At 38.2% G+C, this 19,893-nt stretch overlaps 2 protein-coding genes across 2 annotated transcripts; both read right to left on the bottom strand.

The window, feature by feature from the left end:
• Positions 1–562: 562 nt before the first annotated feature.
• LOC130744039 (uncharacterized) lies at positions 563–3,429 on the bottom strand. Its single transcript, XM_057596234.1, has 3 exons — positions 3,200–3,429; positions 1,484–2,048; positions 563–1,423 (listed from the first exon to the last, which is right to left on the bottom strand). The coding sequence occupies exons 1-3, from the start codon at positions 3,427–3,429 to the stop codon at positions 563–565; spliced, it is 1,656 nt and encodes a 551-aa protein (XP_057452217.1).
• Positions 3,430–10,104: 6,675 nt separating this feature from the next.
• Positions 10,105–18,989, bottom strand: LOC130749742 (uncharacterized). Its single transcript, XM_057603114.1, has 9 exons — positions 18,656–18,989; positions 18,531–18,579; positions 18,344–18,432; positions 17,789–17,845; positions 17,392–17,454; positions 17,238–17,303; positions 12,533–12,619; positions 10,901–10,994; positions 10,105–10,805 (listed from the first exon to the last, which is right to left on the bottom strand). The coding sequence occupies exons 1-9, from the start codon at positions 18,758–18,760 to the stop codon at positions 10,285–10,287; spliced, it is 1,131 nt and encodes a 376-aa protein (XP_057459097.1). The 5' UTR covers positions 18,761–18,989; the 3' UTR covers positions 10,105–10,284.
• Positions 18,990–19,893: the final 904 nt, after the last annotated feature.

The raw sequence follows: 19,893 nt of genomic DNA, 5'->3' as shown, positions 1-19,893 counted from the left end.
GCAGATGTCACAATATCTGCTTTGACATCAGGTTGTTTTGGACAAAATGCAAGACAACCAAAGGTAACAACAATCTCTCCCTTTGTCAAATTTTGTCTAAAACAACTTGAGTAACTAAGAAGATACACATACCTCCCCCTTAGCAGCGGAACTCCCCCTTAAATAATGCAGCCCACAACACAGAAACAAATAACACATCCTTGGCAGCTTCCTAATGCACACATCACAGTAAAGTATCTAGCAAGTAACTAGTAACAAACACAAGCTAACTAACTAACAGTAGCAACAACTTGGAGAACAGCACAAACACACTTGTCTTCCACAGAAACAAACAATACACAACTTCTTGAATTCTTGAGTGTAGGCTTCGGATTAGTACATACCAATTGTCTTCCACAGAAACAAACAGTACACAACTTCTTGAATTCTTGAGTGTAGGCTTCAGATTAGTACAGACCAAATCAAACTAGTAGCTACTCCCCCTTTTTAACACAAATTTGGCAAAGGGTGCTCAAATACAGTCAAACAAAACAAAACAAATAGCAGTAAGATGCAACAATTCCTAATCATCAGAACTGGATTCTTCCCCAGTTTCATCTCCATTCTCATCAGATCCTCCCTCTTCATCAGTGCTTGCATCTGCAGCAGCAGTATTGACAGCACTTAGCTCACCCTCTTGGTCTTCTTCCTCTTGAAGCTTAGCCAACAACTCATCCACCTTGAGTTTCCTTGCAGTGATAGTCACCTGAAGAGCCTTGGAAACAGCCCGCAATTCATCAATAATAACCCTCGCTCCAGACTTACTCACTGGAGCAGAAGCATATGTCCTGCTGGATGGCACAGCAATGTTTGGGACATGAGGCCCAGAAAACAAACGATGGTCCAAGGTGATAGGAGCACCTTTGGGCATAGACTCCTCATCATCCCTGGCGATCTTGGGATGTTGTTGCAGAATGATCTCTGTGATCAGAGATGGAAAAGAGATGGGCAGTTTCACAGCACAAGTTTCTGCAGGCTTCAATGTCTGTTCAAAAACAAAAGTACCAAAATCAACAGGAACCATAGTACCAATCTTGTAAATTAACCTGGCAAGAGTGGTAGAGATAGCAGAGGTATGTTGGGTAGGGACCCAATTTACAGCACCAATCCTGTTAAGGATTGCATATTTCACACTGAGATTCCCAGTGGACAACAGCTTATTCTTTGGCCATTTCTGAACCTTTCCAGCAGTGAGTTCCTTGGTAACAACATCCAAGGGTTGCTCTTCATCAGCAACTGCAGCAACACTTCTTCCAAGTGCTTTGTTGATCACATCAAAAGAAAACTTCACACGTTTTGCCCTAACATACACCTTTCTGTATTCATCACTCTCAGGAAGTCTCACTTCCACAGACAAATTCACCACAAATTCCTTCATAAGCCTCTAAAAAAATATACCAACTTGTAGAACAGTCTTCATCAGTCCAGCCTTCTCAATGAGTACCATAACTTCCTTGCACTCAAGCACATCAGTACCAACCTCCTTTTCAATAGCAAGTCTTCTTTGATAGACATACTTCCATTTTAGAACATTTTCTTCAGAATGGAAGGAGACATTGTCAAGAGGGGCAGCAGGAACATTCTTTGGAATACGCCTTCCTGCAAACTTCTTCTTTTCAGCAGGCACGATATCTGGGTCATCTGCTTCAACATCTGACTCACACTCAGAAACAATAACATGAGCCTTCTTCTTCTTCTCACTCTTGCTTTTCTCAGCCTTTGCTTTGCCTTTCCCTTTCACATCCTTTTTCTTGGACTTAGGAGTAGCAGGAAACGACTTGGTCTTCTTCTGAGGAACAGAAGGGGCTTCACTAGCAGCGGTTCTTATTTTCCTTTTCAACCGCGCAGCAACACTTTCTGGAAGAGTTTCAGACAGAGGAACTTCATCATCATCAGAATCATCACCATCAGAGATGTTTTGAACAGGAACCTGATTTGGATCATCAGAGTGGGTTTCTTCAAAGGATATAGACCCTTTATCACCTTTCTTTGATTTTACATGATTTCGCCTAAAGATTTTCATAGATCATGGCATCAAATCTTTAAGGAGGTAAAACATAAAGTTTGGCCCTAAAAAATGTTCAAGAGAAGCTCTACTCATCATAAAAAGGTTTTACATGTTAGAGAGACATCATATCATCAATCACAAGAGGTTTTGCACTCATACATCAAGATTCATGCAACACAAAGCCTAGACTCTACCCAAGACCGGAAAAGCCCTCACCTTTACCTAGAGATTGAAGAAGAAAAGATGGTTGAAGAAGATGACCACAGTCTCCTCCCTTGCCTTGCTTATCACGAACCTCCTTCTTCTTCCTTGCTTCTTCTCACTCGCGCGTCCCTCTCTCTTTCTCTATCTCGGCGACTCTCTCTTTTTCTCTCTCAAAAACCCTTTTTCTTTTCTTGCTGAAGACTTACGTGAATGAGTGTGTGTTGTGCCTTTCTATTTCAGCTCTTTGAGTTGAAAAGGAAAAGAAAAATACTCCCCCCTTTGCCCTTCAAAACCGGTAGCCAACCAAGCCCAACAACTAGGGTTTTTAAAAAAAATTATCCTATCTCACCAATATTTGGAAATAAAAATAAATCCTCACCTTTTCCAAATAAAAACTGAATTATAAAATAAATAATAAAAGAATAACTCCCCATCTATAAGTAAAACCCCAATCTTTGCATTTAAACCATATTTTTCCCTCAAATTAAGCAAAACAAATCAAATGAGATCTTCCCATATCTCTTTCTTTCAAAAAATTCGGCCAACACTTCCCTTAGCACCCAAGAATTCGCCAATCATCAACTTGAGGTCAAAATCTCACACAATAATTTATATTCACACATTCAAATATTATTATTTCAAAAATAATAATGCAAACATTATTATTTCAAAAATAATAATATTTTCACACATTTCATGCAAAATTCCACACACATATCACTTAAGAAATTTATTAATCACTAAAATTTCACACTTATTATTTATTCAAAATAAATATTAATATCATAAAAATAGGGTCTTACAAGAACGACTTAGCAAAAGACTTAGTGTATTATCCAAGTGGAAAAAGTGAACATACAATTGATAACAAAGGATCCTTTTCTATAGTAGGTCATCTTCCTAACCCTAGATCTAAGTACATGGTATCTGGTCAGCTGATTAATCTACGGGATTGGGCGTAGTCGAGGAAGAATCACAGGATCTGGTTGGTTGACCAAACGGACAGGTTGCACCAAATCAGGGAGAAGGTTTTGATTACTTTCCTCAGCTAGCTGTGAGATTGAGGGTGTTTCAGTTGTCTCGTTGACAACACCAGTTTTCCCTGAAGCGGGATGAGCCGTTAACTTAGCTCCTCGAGACCCATCAACTTGAGTCTCGTCCGCCATCCCAGATCCCATGACGGTCCACAGCCCCCAAAGGCTTGCGGTTAGAGAACCACAAAAGTTAAGTTAGGTCGTCATGTCTGGTCTTATGTCTTGTGTTACTTCAAGGGAGTCCTCCCCCGACCCAGAACATGAAAATCCAACCGCAGGATATTTGTCTAACATGGTGAGTCGCCCACCAACTTGCAAGCCCAACTCTTGAAGTTTGTCCGTATCACAGAGAAAATTAGGACAGTCCACACAAAATCCTTAAGTGAGGTCTTTGTTCCTGGTCTCAAGTCTTGTGTTACTTCGAGAGACTCCTCCACTTAGCCCAGAACACGACAGTCTAACCGCAGGATGTCCGACTAACATGGTGAGTCACCCTGTCACGTAGGCCCTCCGTGCATGCAAACTCTTTCGTCCACCATCTCACAGGCTCAACTCTTGAAGCATCCATCCGACAGAGCACATTATGAAAGTCCACATCCTCCCAAGGTTTGTGGCTAAGTTTTAGGCACAAAACCCTTAAGAGAGGTTGTTCTTGTTCGTGTCTGTTCGTCAGTTTTTAAATGTATATTGTCAGCTATCGAGCGGTTCCTTTTAATTCTTTTATGCAGCGCTCCTCTCCCCAAACGGCGGTCATTCATTTTTTGCACGGTTGATTCCTCAGGGTCGTCTCATGCCGCGAAGAGTTATACAGCTGATGTTGACCAGATAACAGAGTCAGTCGATCGTACGGAGTAGAGCAACGTCGTGGAGTTTGTTGTTGTTTTTATAAAGGCATTGGAGCAAGTGAAAGTCCTCCATGATGAACTTGATCTCTTGGCTATTGATCCCTTCAAGGTGATAAAGGACGGGAATATGGTGGATGATGAGTATAACGACAGGTTGGCTTACATTTAATTTTGTATTGAAAATACTAATATGTATTTTTCTTACTTTGATGTATTTGCTTTCCGTTTTTGTTGAATGTCCTGTAATGAACCTTAATTTTGTTGTTGTTTAATTCTTATTTTTCATTGGCTAAAAATGGATAACATCGGTTGTTATATGATTATTCTTGATTTTCTCCTAGGACGGCATAATATCATTGGTTGAATGTCTCATCGGTAAGGTTCGACGCTCAATTGGGGTCGACGGATATTAAACTGACTCGGTACAAGGTCAGGTGTTAAGGCTCGACGCGGAGTTAACAGAGATTGAACTCACCTTGCACAGAGCCATGTGGTAAGGTTCGAAAATCAACCAGAGTTGGCGAAGATTGAACTAACCCGGTAGAGGACTAAGAGGTGAGGCTCAATGTGCAACTGGAGTTGATGGAGGTCACCCGATACAAGACCAGGTGGTGAGACTCGACGCGCAACTAAATTTGACGGATGTTGAACTCACCCAGTATAGGACCAGGCGGCAAGACTCGACACACGATCGGAGTCACCGGAATTTGAAATCACCTGGCATGAGGCCAAGTGGTGAGAGCTGCAGCACGACCAGATTCGTCAGAGATCTTGAACGCATATGATTGTTTAACATGCAAAACAAAGTTTGTTAAAAAGATGGTGCCCTTTTGTGGTCGATTATTCTTCAATTACGCAAGGATCCTGAACGCATACAATTGTCTGACCTGTAAAAAAAAGTTTGTTAAAAAGGAGGTGACTTTATGTTGTTGGCTATTCTTCTGTTGTGTTTCCCTACTTCTTCGTGTCCTTCAAATTTTTTTGTTCCTCGTTTGTTTTTTTGGTCGTTTATTATACTCAAACTAGTGGTTTGGACATGGTGTTGGTTGTAATTTGAAGGACCTTCCGAGGAACGCAACGTCATTACGTTCCATAGCTTGGTGAGTTAGCATTCACGTCATTAAATGATGACCATAAATGACATTAAACAACGAACTTATACCATAATTGGTATTATTTGAAAACTTACTTGTGAATCGAATGACGAGCTTTAATTCTGTTTCTGGGCGCATGAAGAGCTTCATTACTATCTTTCGTCTATGATGTTCCCTCATGTTTTTCCTGCGCGAAATCGACGCATGAGCGTGCTTTGAATTTCCTACACGGTTGTACAACTGGATCAGCTGGTCGAGTTCCTCCCTCCCTATAGGTCATGAATACAACGACCTACCTTCCTGACATCAGCGGACCTACTGCTGACGAAGGTCTTCCTTCCATACAAAGTAAAAAAATTGACGGTCAAAAGATTGACGGTATACTTAAATTGTGTCTGCCCATCCCCCCTCAGGATTTACGGATAGCCTTCAAATCCAAACTTGTTGCGATGCGCGGTGTTCTAGAAGACACCATTCGTAGCCTCGGACGGCTAGGATGCAGTGGTAAGGCACAGGATGAAGAACTCTCGTGGAAGGAGGAATGTTTTACCAGTCCCATAGTGGGCACCAATGTTCTAGAATAAACCCTAACTAAGACAATGATTGAGTAAAAGACTTAGAGTATTATTCAAGTGGAAAAAAGTGAACATACAATTGGTAATGAAGGCTCCCTTTATATAGTATGTGAGCATCCTAACCTTAGATCTAAGTACATGCTATCTGATCGGTTGACTCATCTGCAAGATTGAGCGTAGTCGGGTGAAAGTCACGGACAAACTGCACCAAATCAGACAGAAGGTCTTGATTACTTTCCTCAACCAAGTGCAAGATTAAGGGTCTTCCAACTGTCTCGTTGACTACGCCAGCTTTCCTAAAGTGGGGTGGACATTTAACTTAACTCCTCCAAACCCATCAACTTGAGACTCATTCGCTCGGCTAGATCCCATGACGGTCCAAAAACTAACAAAATAGAAATAACTAATAACTAATTTTTGGTCCTAATAAAGTGTAAATAGCTAGGGTGAAAACCATATTTACGGGTATTTGCATTCCTAAGTACCAAATATAACTCTAATCCGGTAAAAAGGTGAAGGAAGAGGTTACGCATAAATTCACACATAAGATGAACAACACACTATGCTCTTGTATTTCTTGCAAGTAATGTATATAAATGAGAAGTATTTACTACCATATGATTCAATAGAATATTAAGAAGTTCACGCACTTACTTACCAGCAAAAATAAAGCATACTATCAATGATATTCTCCACCCACACGGTTACAATCAATTAAATCTTTGGAAATCTTTGTCATATGAATCCAAATTAATTTTTCCCAGCATCATGTTTCATCTAATTGAGTTTCAAATCCATGTTCTTACATTTACAACTCCATCAAATTAAGGCCAAATTATGATGAATTAGTAAGTTTTAATTTACAATAATTTATGCAATATGTGAATGGAAGGACAAAGCATGAATCTTGCTCATTGGCAATTCTATTTTATCGATAGTGTCATGACCAACGATACTTAACATAATTGGCCAAAGGGTATAATGATTTTTTCTTGCTGTGTGCATTGTGTTGTGTGCATTGTTTATCATAGGTGGTGGTGTCCTTGCTAGAAAGCTCAATTATTGAAGTTGTATACCGGCAGCTATAAACCTATGGTATTTAATTAATGGCATAAAAGCCCCTCATTAATATAGATAATTTTAATTAAATTGGAGGGGATTGAAAGAAAATTATGCTTAAACTTCTCATTGCTTGTAACCAAAAACAAAACTTCTCATTGCTATTATATTATCCATAGAAGTTTTAAGTTGTTATTGTCAAGCAATCTCAGTCTCAAATTCAAAAATGTCTCTTCCACCCTTAGTCCCTCAGTGAATATTATTAGAGAAATACACAATATAAGTTCTTATTTGGTTAGCATATCACAACAAGATACCATCCTCTCAAATTGATAGAACATGTCTTCATCACTAAAAATGGCACTTGGAATTGTAGGTTTAATTTACCTATGTAATTATATTAATTGAGCATTAATCTTACAAAAGATCAAAGATTTTCTTTGAAAACATATGCATAAAAAATACTTCTATAGTAATTAGGTTAAGATACCTCCTAGATATATAGTCCTGTCTGAAGCCTTAAGAGCCACAATTAATTATATGATTAATATAATATAGAGGGAGTCACGTAAGTATCATATGATTGGTGGAATTAATTACATATAGCTTACTGGTAATCAAGTAGGAATCCATGTCATAGCAACATGATTAGTTAGTCATAGCTCCTATTATTAATAAGATTAGTGCTTTGTTGAGGCTCAATGGGGTGGTGGCTTGCAAGGTTACAAACATTGGTTAATATATACACAGCCATATACATATATGCTATGTCTGGATATGAACACTATGTTAATGGAATGATGTGCAGATCAACGATCACAAGATTTTTCGTTCAAAAAAACGACCATAAGATTTTGTTACATACAAACAAGTCATTGAAATATATATAAGGTTAGATGCTTCTCGATAGGTTGGATTCTCTTAAATGTGTCGACCATTAAAAAGAGATTTCAACCATTCAAAATATGTTAGAAAACAATTGATGGGATCATGTCACAGAAGAGAATCTGTGTTCAGTAATTTTTACATGCCTCTCTTATAAAGTGCTCGAGAAAACAATACAAAAAACAAATATTACATGCCTCTCTTATAAAAAAAAAAAGTAGCGGCACCATCAAGCAAAAATTGAGCATAGCAAAAATTAGGAAGAACATCGAAAATTTGTAACGACATGGCCAAGTCTAGCTTAAATTTGGCTAAAGCATTTGCAACAAAGTTAATCTCTCGGAAGACATGACCCTTGATAGCATGTGAAAACCCGACTATCAAGCATCGAATCTGGATAATCAAAAATGCACAAGAGTAATGGATTTGCACATTGGGAGCTGAAAATTAAATGAAACAAGCTCTATCAATGACTGGAACCCCTTTGTCAAAGCAAATGTAAATTCATCAGGATCCCCCTCCAGTCAGCATGAACAATGGAATAGTCAATATCTTCTTAAAGTAATTGATAGTTAAAATAATATAGTATAATTTTGTGGAAATGAATGTCAATTATGCTTATGTGCTCTTGTGGACGATGCCATTTTGTCCAATTTCCAATACAAATAAGAGGTTATGATTTATGAATAAAGAAAGGTTCAAGTGTTTCACAAGCATCTTAGTCATAAAAATTGAAAGAGAAAGGAAAATCCTCAACCCTGACTTATTTTCTTATTAGTTTGGGATGGTTCCAAAGAATTTGACCAATCTTCAAAGAACAAGAAGAAAATTACAGCACTATGGATTTCCATCCTTTTTCGTCCCCTTCTTTTATGGGGGTGTTGTGTACTATTATAGGAGAGTATAATATCCGCTTACCTACAATCCAATATATGAATCCATAATTACATGTTGAAACCCGTATTTAATTATTTATATTATTGGCCAAGTTGAACTTGAAGATTTATAATGTCAAATTAATATTGATGAACCAGCGTCAAGTTTCAGACCACAAACTGAGGAAATGATATCGAAACAGACTCGGAAGAATTCAAATATGCCATGAATAGCGCAATTTATAAATTAATTAAAGAGAAAGTGGAAAAGAAGTTACAAAAAGGAAATAGATCTATAGCGAAAAAAGAAATTAAACAAAAAATAAAGTCATCCACACTGAAGTCGACACAAGTGTTTTATAAAACCTAAATAGGGGTCCACCTAATATGCACCACTTTTTAGTGGTGTAACTTTGTACCACTATGTTAATTGTCCATTTTACCCCTGTTTAAAAAATTAATCCCATCAAAATCCATCCGGTAATACCAATATTTTTTTCTTTTTATAAAATAATTATTTTTAACAGGGATAAAATGAACAATTGGTATAGTGGTGCAAGGTTGCACCACTAAAAAGTGGTGCATATTAGGTGGCACCTATAAATAGAGACGGACTCTAAATTTAGTGGCAAACGCTAAGCATGGGTCAGACTAATGCTACTTATTATCAGCTTGATTGGCGTTAAGTTTAGTATCAGATGAACTGATACTAAAGAAAAATAAAATAGCACCCTAAGAAAATATTCATGACAAGTATGGTTAAAAGTTAAAACTCACTTGATGGGTGTAAGTGGAAACCGCATAAATTAATGGATTTAGAGTATGGGTAATTTTTTTTTGTTTACAGGAGGAAAGGGTAATGTTTTTTTTGAAAGCTAAGTATCGGTAACTTACTACAATGAAATATTTTTTTCATCACAGTACATTTTTACTCAAGAAAAATGTTGACAATACTCTCTTTTAAACACTTTCGGCCTCTTTTGATTAAAGTTCATAAGATGAATTAAGTCATGAGTTTCACTTCCTATTTGAAGATCTCACTTCATATTTAATAAAACCCACAAAATGAGAATGTTAGAAAAATGTTGAATAAAATGTTGCGCTCATTCCTTCTAATCAATTCAAATAATATAGATTTCACTTTTTCTGCAATCAAAGAAGCAGAGAAAGATCACATTCATTTCTGTAATTCTTCTTTCTCATTTTTGTCCTACTAAACAATAAAAAATTTACTTTTTCACATCATTTTCTTTTCTTTTCACTATTTTCATTTCTACAATCAAATCATTAATGTTTTTCCCTTGTTGCTGTCCCTATATTACAGGGATTGACTGCTAAATGACTAAATCTAATTTCAGTCATGAGGGATTTTCGTGCTGTGCGCATATGAGCAAGTTGTTATCTGTCATATTCATGTATTTCCAAATACTTAACAAACTTGAGACCAAAGCAAAGGAAAATACAGCAAAATGAGGATATCACGAGGTAAACCCAAAACTCAAGCGTCTCTTTCTTGGGCAGTTAATAAATCTCTGATCTTAACTGTCAAGGACGTTAATACTACAATCAACACCACAGCAGTTCTGAAATATTACGCACTATAATTAACAATAAACTAGCAAAATTCCTTAGATGAGAATCAAGTACATTCCATAAGTGCATTCCTTCAACTTGAAGGCGGTGGCATCCCATGGTTATTGGGAAGTGGTGGTGGAGGTGGCATTGAAGACTGAGGATATGCCATCGGGCGTCCAACCTGTTGCTGATATTGTGGTGGTGGTGGTGGCCGCCAAACCTGTGGTGGCTGGCCTCCCATTACTGCTGGCGGTGGAAGATGCCTTGGAGGACCTGGAACACCTTGTGGAGGTGGAGGCATCTGCATACCAGAGGGAGGTGGCCTGAACTGCTGGTACTGAGGTGGAGGCATTGTGGGTGGTGGTAATTGACCTGGCTGCTGTTGATGCCATGTTGGTTGTCCCGGCATAGGCTGGAAGGGTGCAGCTTGAGGCGGAGGTGGTTGACGTAGGGCGGGTGGAGCAACCCCATTCGCAAAGGGGCGCGGAGGCACTGGTGCAGCAATGGTGCCATTAGCCTGAGGAGCACCTGCGAGTGTTGGAGGCCCACTAGCAAATAAAGTATGAGGCCTGCTCTTTTGTGCAGTTGGATTACTTGCAGCCAAAACTCTTTCTGCATAATATAGGGAAAATAGCCAGATACATTACTGAAACAATGTGCATGAACTAATCCAAAAGAAAATAGGTAGTTGCAAGATAGGGGCTCACCTGCAGGAGTACCATGCCTTTCACCTTTGGTGTCCTTTTTATAAGCATATGACACTGTAATTTGGCGATTGCAAAGATATTGTCCATTCATTGCCTATGAAATACAGAAAAAATCAATCTCAGTGATGTGGGAATGCTTACTCCTTCCTATATCCTCTAATTAAGCCAATGTAGCAATTACAGAAAGTGGGGACTAGCAGCTGACCCAAAATAATATACATACAGCGGTATAGAATAGCGGCCCGCTAAGCTAAATTTTATTATATAATTTATAGAATATGCATATATAAATGCTAAAATAATGATAAAAAAAAATACTCAAAGATCATGACATCTATAATTAATAAAAAGTCATTGGTGTATTAGGCAAAACATAACAAAAGTCAAGGTAATAAAGAAGTTTTAAGGCTTAAACTAAACTGTCTACAAACATGAAAGTTCAAATGAAAGCTTCCTAAATTGGAATCAACAATCATCCTTTTCTAGATTTAGGTCTTCCTACTCATCACTTTCACTATCACAGTTGTATATCTCTTCACCCTCATCCTTTTTACTTCTTCATCAGTATCAGAATTCTGATTCTTCATAATCTTCTTCGACCACTTCCTTTCCCTTTTCCTTCCCCTAGAGCTTGAATTCCTACATGTAGACAGCTGCCTTTTACACTCTTGTTTGCTTCCTAATTCCTAGTCTATGTTTGCAGTTATCATTTAGAAACAGCACATTCCGCCACTTCATTGTAATCAACAAGAAAGGAATGCAGTTACACTGGAAGTTATGGGAACAAAAGAGGTCCTCGGGAAACTAGGCGGTCAGTCAATATGCTTTTGGCAATGAGACCACAGAAGCATGCTTCATGGTACAAGCCAGTCAAGCATGCGATGGGAAAAAACCAAAATGTGATACGTAGCTTTATTTAGGAATCATAAAGTTGCTGTAATTATCCAGAAGCTCATGGGAGTACCACTTGAAGCATGATAGTCAAACAATTAAATTTTCAGGATTGTGTGGACTATCATATTTTCATGTTGGATCTGGGAAGAAAGAAGAGGGAGAAGAGAGAGACTCTAATAGATTGGACATGTGACAGCAAGAGATTAGAGAAGCGGGTACTGGAATATGAGTGGGAATGAAGGGTAATGAACAGGTAGGCATTTATTTGGATATTTGGTGTGGCTAGTGCTGTAGGGCAGAGGAGGCTACCTTCTCGGACATTTTTTTTTTAGTCTTTTGTATTTCCTGCTACTTTCTACTGGTAATCAGAGCTTGTTTCTCGGAATTTCGCTACTCAGGTATGTAATAAATTAGGTTCCTACCAAATAGATTTGTGGTACTTTGCAATCATCATGGTTTCTATTTGTTTATGGTATGAAAACAATTTTAACGTTTCATTATGAGTGTTTGTGTTACATTTTTATATTGCAGGATCTTACAGCCATAATAAGTTTATGACTGATAAAAGGTTGTCACCCACTCAGCCATATATTTTTGTTTGTTCACATGTGTTATGTACTCTGGTTAGTTAGTTTCTACTTTTGATCCACGTGTGCTGCGTAAGTACAACAAAAGAATGAAAGATTGACCTCACATTATAATTATTCCTATAAATGATTCAAACAGACTAAGACATACCTCAATAGCTGAATCAGATGCCTCAAATGAATCGTAGCTAATGAAGCCAAAACCTCGGGAGTTTCCTGTGTCAGGATCTCTCATGATCTGCAAAAAAAGACAAACATCAGATCATATGCATAATTTTGAGTAAAAGCCCATCCCGCCAATCAAAGGAGTATAATTTGCCTCACAATATATGCTGTACAGCACAAGATAGAAGCCATGCCATGCCACATAAATGTTATCAGTGAAAAATGAAAAAATATGTTTACTACAGGAGATGAGGATACTAATTGAAACTGGATCAGATGACATGAAGAGATGAATCTTTAGTACAGAATCAATTCTCCTGCAGCTGCACCAGTGCAGCAGAGTAGGAGGAAAATGAACACTGCACAGAACAACACAAACTGCTGGTATTCAAGAGACCAGTACTACCAAAAGCCCCCAATTCCTATTAATAGGCAATATGCTTTAGTTACTAGTCAGACTAACTAATTATACGTCTCAGCACTCTCCCACTAAACACTCACACTGTCCTCAAGGTGAACAGCATGTATAAACCGAAAAGAAAAGATATCTATCAGGATCACCCAATACACACTTCCCTTGGACTGCATCCTCACAATCCTTTATTGTTGCTTCTTGTGTTGCATAGGATTCCACCAAAATCATCAGCCTGAGGTGTATATTTTTGCAAATGTGTCCAGGGTTACATTTTTCATCACATGTGAAACAAATCCCCTTTCTTCTTCTCTCACTGTACTCAGCACCAGGTAGTAGCTTGAAATCTCTCCCTTTACCGTTCCCCTCTGCTACATCTGCAACTTGTTGTTTGATTCTTGAATGCTTGAATACTCCGGTTCTGTTTGTTGTCCAACCAACTCCAATAATTTTTTCTTACAGCTGAAACTCTAGTAGCTTGCACCAAGTGAGGTTCTCGTAACCTCACTAATTTCTCCAGTGCACTTCTTAATCCACCCAAGAAAATGCTGAGCAATAGAATCAACAACACATGCCCTAGCCAACAATTCATCAAAGGTCTCCAGATATCCATCCAAGAACCCTGAATGCTTCAACTTCGATAGTTTGGATAATTGTCATAAGTATCGTAATTAAATCTGCACCAAGAGCCATAAAGGATTTTCTTCCAGGCTTTTTTCACCTTCCCCATCTTTGAAGTGTAGTGAAGTTGCCATGTGAGAGCCTTGCTTTTTTCTGACTCTGGCACCTCCTCCACCATGAAAAATTGTATGCATATTGCTCTTCATCCACGACTCCCAGATCCATCAAAAGTCGAGAACGAAATTGTGGGTCTCCGTCGTTAACTGGCCTCCAAGTATGTCTCATCCTCTGATTTTAGGTCAAACCAACGTTCTGGACCGTGTTCCCTTTTTCTGCTCCTGCCCTTTTCCTTTCTGCATATGAACATGTGATAGGAACAGTGTTGTCAATTGCGGAAAGCCAAACTCCCGCCAAACATGACAAATAATGGCAGAATATAGCGGAATATGGCAGAAATGGCGGCCATATGGCGGGATATCGGCCATGGCGGAAAGCCAGAAAACCACCATGAGAAAACACCATGGCACCGCCATGGCGGGTATTTGATAACACTGGATAGGAATTAGGCTTAGATCACCTAATAAGGTGTATTATTATAGATGTATCAAATTAGGAGATAATGGGCTTGGGCCTGAATCAATGTAACAGTTAGTCAGTTAAGTTGTTGTAACAATTAGTTAGTCAGTATTCCATATGAGAAATGAGGAGGTAGTTAGGGAAGGCATTCAAGAATTGGATCAGTTTTGGGATAGACTAAGCCTCTCGAACCTATACCCACTTCAAGATTCCTATCACAACCTTTGGACCAACTCCTTAAGCGTTGCATGGTCTCACAATACTCCCTCTGGGCCCCATCCATCTTCCTGATTTTCCTAAATCTTCTGCGAATCTTCCACCTGTGATCAGAGCCCTTCCAAGGGAACCCCAAGATCCTTGTTGGTCATTCTCATTCTTATTCCACCTTCTGTGATAGCTCCCCACAGCTTCAAGATGAGAACTGTTACACCAGTTGATGGAAACTGGGCAGATTAGACAGAAAGAAAATAATATTTATTTCAGAATTAACTAACCTACGGCTGCGGGCTGCAGCAATGCAGCACAGATTAGGAGGAAGATTAACACTATACAGAACCTCATGAAGTCATTAGTAATCTCCTCTCAATGATCCTGATTGCAAGCAAATGACTAGCAATCTCTCCCTCTCAACCATTCTTCTTATTTATAGGCAACATACCTTAGTCATTAATCCAACTAACGAACTATTTCCATTAAATAATTCTATCAATTAACTATACCTAACAGGCACTATAGATCCAGAGAGCATTGAATAACAACCCTTATAATAAAGCAATTATGCAAGACTGACTGTCTGGACCTGTCCCAGGTGTTTAACGGTATAATTACAAAGCTGTGCCTTTTAAGGATACATTGGGACAGTCTTACGCATAAAGTGCCTACAAGTATGGAAAAGTGCTCAAAGAATAAGAGACAACAAACAGATGGTTCTTGTTGATTGATACTAGACCTAAATAATCAAACAAAATGATTGTTGAAGATAAAGACAAAAATCATAGAAAATGTTTGGAAAGAGAGAAACAAGATTTTGCTAGGGATTAGGCATGCAGTAGCGACCAGAAAATGCAGGGTTGAAGAACAGAGGCTGTGGCTTGACAAGAAAACACTAGGTTCTAGTCAAAAAAACTGTGTCACGGCCAGAAAGTGTTATGCAAACCCTTTTTAAAAGGCTCTTACCCAAAAACCCTAAAATGCCCCCAATTTCTCACTGAAAGTTTAAAAAATGAGAGCATATGTGAGTCTTTCCATGTCTTGCAGAATAAAAGCTCAAATGTGCGTGGTCTACCGTGATTTCCACCTGAACTGCAATCAGACAGAGTGCTGTACAGCGACCAGGGGCCACAACAAAGCTGCTATCGAGCGCTATTGATAACAGAGCGCTATTGATAACAGAGTCACAAAAGATTGAAGTGATTCTGACAGCTAACAAATAACTGCCAACAAAGAAGTTACAGGGAAGTTATAAAACTAACTCCAAGTCCAAGCCAGATGTATGCTCTAACATCACCCTCAAACTCAAGGTGGGTGAGGCAGAGCAAACTGATCAAACACGTTTTCTTTGAATCCACAAAAGTGAATAGGAGATGAGGCCTTGGTTAAGATCTCAACAATTTGATCATGAGTTGGAATATTCGAGACCTGAAGACATTTTGGCCAGCACCTTTTCTCAGACAAAGAACAAATCAAGCTCCATACGCTTTGTCCAAGAGGGAAGAGAACAAGGATGTGTATGTGTGTGTGTGTGTGTGTGTGTGTGTGTGTGTGTGTGTGAGAGAGAGAGAGAGAGAGAGAGAGAGAACTCTGAAGGTATCTCAAAGATAGTCAGAGTGAGAAAGGATATCCTGAAGCTAGCAGAAAGTTCTGAACCCAAAGTAGCCAAACAGTAGTAAGAAAGATTGTCAAAATCAAGATCCTAAGAAGGATCGGGATAGAAGTGAAAGATCATAAAACATGTAATTATAACACAGACAGAGAGATCCTACCAAAATTATAAAAATTGAGTTTTAATATCAAAATATGATAACTTAATTAACTAAAAGTGTCATAATAATAATAATTATAGTACTAAAATTAAAATAAGAATTTAAATATTTATTTATATATTTTTATATGTTAAGGTAATTATGAAAAATGTAGCAGGAAAAAATAGAATAGCCAGAGCCTAGAACAAGCCCAAAGCAGAAATGTTTCGTTATATTTATCTTTTTATTTCATATACTTATATATTTGAAATTAGCCTAAAACAGGCCCAACTTCTGATTCCAGAAAAAAAAAATGAAATGCAAGGGCCACAAACTAGTTACAACTTACAAACAACTCAAATTTTCAAACCTACAAAGGAAAAGGGGCTTGAATCAGAAGTTTTGGGTTAGGGATGGGTTTTGACAGCAAAGATGGAAGTCAGGGAAAGTAGGGAGGGAGAAGAACGATGGAGTTAGGTCACTCAAGAAGAGGGATAAGGGACTTTTCAAACCAGTCATGCAACCTAGCCCAAGTAGTTGAGAGTCTCGAACACGCTCCTATTCTGGGCTTTTGTGATTTTGCCTGGCTATCCCACATGACCTGGCAACTTTCCAATCAGCAATGGGAACAGGATTTGCAAGAAATGGAAACACATGGGATCAAATGATTTACATGTTGACACAGATTTTGACAACATTGGTAGGAAGTGCAAGGCTGTGGTACTCGGTTTCAATGCTTTATCTAGCAGCTAGTAGTTGCTTCCTGGACCCCCAAGAGATGAAGTTTGGACCAAAGTAACACAGCAGCCTGAGGTGGATTTACGATCATCCTGATTCAAGGCTTTTTAACCTAGTTGATTGTATTCTCCAAATGTATCATGGTGGTTAGCTAATATAGGTTAGGAGTGATTTCGTCATTCTTTTCTTTTTTTTTACCTCCAATGATAAGAGTGGCAACACCCTATGTTATGACTGGACTAGTTTCTAAACAACTTTATTCACGAAAAAGTAATGCCCATTTGAACAAACAAAGAAAATGGAGAAGCATCAAAAGCATTAGCAAATGCTACTAGCTAACATGATGCTATTAAATGTAATTGAAGAAATTTGAAAAGCAAAACCTTTGGATTAGTAACAATAACTCCAAACGCACTGAAAGTGTCATACAATAGCTTCTCATCTACATCCTGCAGCAACATCATGAAAAGTCATGTTAAATCTTTAAGTTCATCACATAAGAATTCGTTAAAAAACTTGCATAATTTGGTGACTTACAGGATCCAGATTGCCAATGAAAAGGTTTGCTCCAACATCCAAGCTCTTCTTATCCTGGGATGCCTGAAGCCAAAAATATGGTGAACGGTGAACCCAATACTCTTTAATCAAGCAGAATTGACAAACTAAAATATATCTTTTCAATAAAGTAATATGGACATGATACAAGATAGAAATACAAGGACTTGAACCGAGTACAACAAAGTCCAGCCAAACAAAAAGTAAATTTGAAAGATTAATTAGTATGTAAAGAATAGGAGATATTCAATGATAATAATGATATATTAGAAGGACACACAATAAGGATTAGCACTCCTACACATTTGGTGAGCAAAAATGATAAAGAGAGGTGGAAGAGAAGTCATGTATCAGTCTATGCTTGACACAAAGCACCTACCTTATTTACGCGTATTGGTTTTCCATAAAGCTTAATCATGTTAAGCACTTTGATGGCCTGCAACAGAAGAGCAAAGAGTGTGAGCATTAGAAAATAAAGAACATGGAGGGCAGGAACCAGGTACCTAAAAAATGGAACAGTCACCCCAATAGAAAAGAAAAATATTAATTGAGGCCTCGTTTGGAAGAGCTTACTTGAGCTTATCTTATAAGCTAAGCGCTTACACAAGTGCTTGGAAGACCTTATGTAAATAGTTTATGACCTACGTTTTGAGCTAATTTTCATAAGTTTTTCATATTAGCTTATGAATAAGAGTTTATACTTGTCTATAACTTATTTTCAGCGTATTTCAATAAGTTCCTCAAATTAGCTTACGAATGAGCACTCGTGCGATCAGAGTTTATTATCATAAGCGCTTAATTAAGTTGTTTACCCAGTATTCAAACATTCTATTTGCCCTAGTCAATTTTAATAGTGCCACCTTCAATCAACAATTGCCAATTTTGCTTAATTGCCACATCACCCCAGTAGAGAAAAATGCATTACTATACTTACATAATCAGCATCTTCTTCGCTGCGGAACTCGACAAACCCATAACCTTGATGTTGGTTGGTGACTCTATCCTTTGGAACATAGACATTAACTGAAACAACCAAAATAAACTTAGCTAGGACTAGTAACAACAATCTAAGGAATGGAATTAATGATAATGGTGGAAGAAGGTGTTTGATGAAAACATACCTACTGGACCTGCCTGAACAAAAAGCTCCCACAACAACTCCTCCGTAATCTGCAGAAACAAGAATGTTAACCACCGTAGCACAAAGAGAGAGAGAGAGAAGGGAAGGAACGGAACCAAACCCTACCTGAGGGTCGAGGTTGCCGACGTAAGCCGTAGCATCTTGGTTCCGCTCGGCGGCGTGTTGACCTAGCAAATTGGCACCAACACCGGGCGCTATTCTAGTCGTCATCGATTTTTGCTTTCACGGCGGTCGGCGGCGGTGGTTGGCGGAGTGTTGCGGTGGGAAGATGGGCTGAAGCTGGGGAGGGGGGAAGAACAGACGGCTGGCTATGAAAGTGAAGTGAGAGCGTGGCCACCCCCAACGCGCAAGTAGAAAAAAAGGTAAAAGTAAACCAATGATCTAGGAGTAGGAGAATGAGGGGAGGATGGATTGAGTGTTCGAATGGAGTGTTTGGTTTATGAATGAGAGTAAAAAAGATAGAAAGTGAGAAAATAGAAAGATGTGAGTAAAATAAATGGAAATTGCACTCATCTCCGTAAATCAGTTAGTGGTACGAGTTGGGGACATATGAGTAGAGTAAGGTCATAAGGGTAGGTCCAAGGATCGATTTCTGGCAGGTGTAATTTATCTTTTTGATGTACCAAAAAAAAATGATGGATGTTAAGTGTTATAATGATAATTTTATAGGAGGCTAGTGCAATAATGATAAACATCGAGAGAGATTTAGTGCAATGTTTTCAATAAAATAATTTATCTTTTTGATGTACCAAACAAAGGATGATGGATGTTAAGTATTATAATGATATTTTTATAGGAGGCTAGTGCAATAATGATAAACATCGAGAGAGATTTAGTGCAATGTTTTCAATAAAATAATGACGGTTAGTGTCTTGTTAAATAAAAAATTGGAGGTAAGTGGAACAACGATAAACGTGAGAGGAAATCAATGAAATTTTTCCATTTGTTTTTAATCAAATTGGGTCTTTATGGCTATATTTGGCACGCATAGCTGATATGTTAACTGGAAAAAAGCCGAAAAGATAGCTGACACAAAATCATTTGTGTTATGTTTGGCATAAAGATCATCTCAGTTGAGCAAACCACAAGACCAATAATAATCAATATGATATTAATTTTAAAATAAGTATCACTTTAAATTTTTAAGTTTGTCAAATAAACTTTAGGTTAGCTAAAATGTCTTATCAAATATAGCCTATAAAAAAATCATTTGCAATCGATCCTCAAAAAATTACAATAGGTCTAAAAGTTAAATTTGGGCTTACGTGTCGATAATTGTGACTAGTCAGTTCTTCCCGCCACGCACTAGTCCTACATGTATTTTTTAAGGGCACATTTGGTGC

Source organism: Lotus japonicus, chromosome 3, assembly GCF_012489685.1.
Source record: "Lotus japonicus ecotype B-129 chromosome 3, LjGifu_v1.2".
NCBI classification, from domain to species: domain Eukaryota; kingdom Viridiplantae; phylum Streptophyta; class Magnoliopsida; order Fabales; family Fabaceae; genus Lotus; species Lotus japonicus.
This window is presented reverse-complemented; position numbering and strand designations above follow the sequence as displayed.

Bases quoted from the DNA above. Each gene is read 5' to 3' on its own strand.
- LOC130744039 (XM_057596234.1), bottom strand. From the start codon at position 3,429: ATGGGATCTGGGATGGCGGACGAGACTCAAGTTGATGGGTCTCGAGGA. The intron at 2,049-3,199 runs GTAGATTAATCA...GAAAATCTTTAG, and splicing joins CCTCGACTACGCCCAATCCC to GCGAAATCATGTAAAATCAA. The intron at 1,424-1,483 runs GTACTCATTGAG...ATATTTTTTTAG, and splicing joins TTGAGTGCAAGGAAGTTATG to AGGCTTATGAAGGAATTTGT.
- LOC130749742 (XM_057603114.1), bottom strand. From the start codon at position 18,760: ATGACGACTAGAATAGCGCCCGGTGTTGGTGCCAATTTGCTAGGTCAA. The intron at 17,455-17,788 runs GTAGGTGCTTTG...TTTTGGCTTCAG, and splicing joins AACCAATACGCGTAAATAAG to GCATCCCAGGATAAGAAGAG. The intron at 17,304-17,391 runs GTAAGTCACCAA...ATGTTGCTGCAG, and splicing joins TCATTGGCAATCTGGATCCT to GATGTAGATGAGAAGCTATT.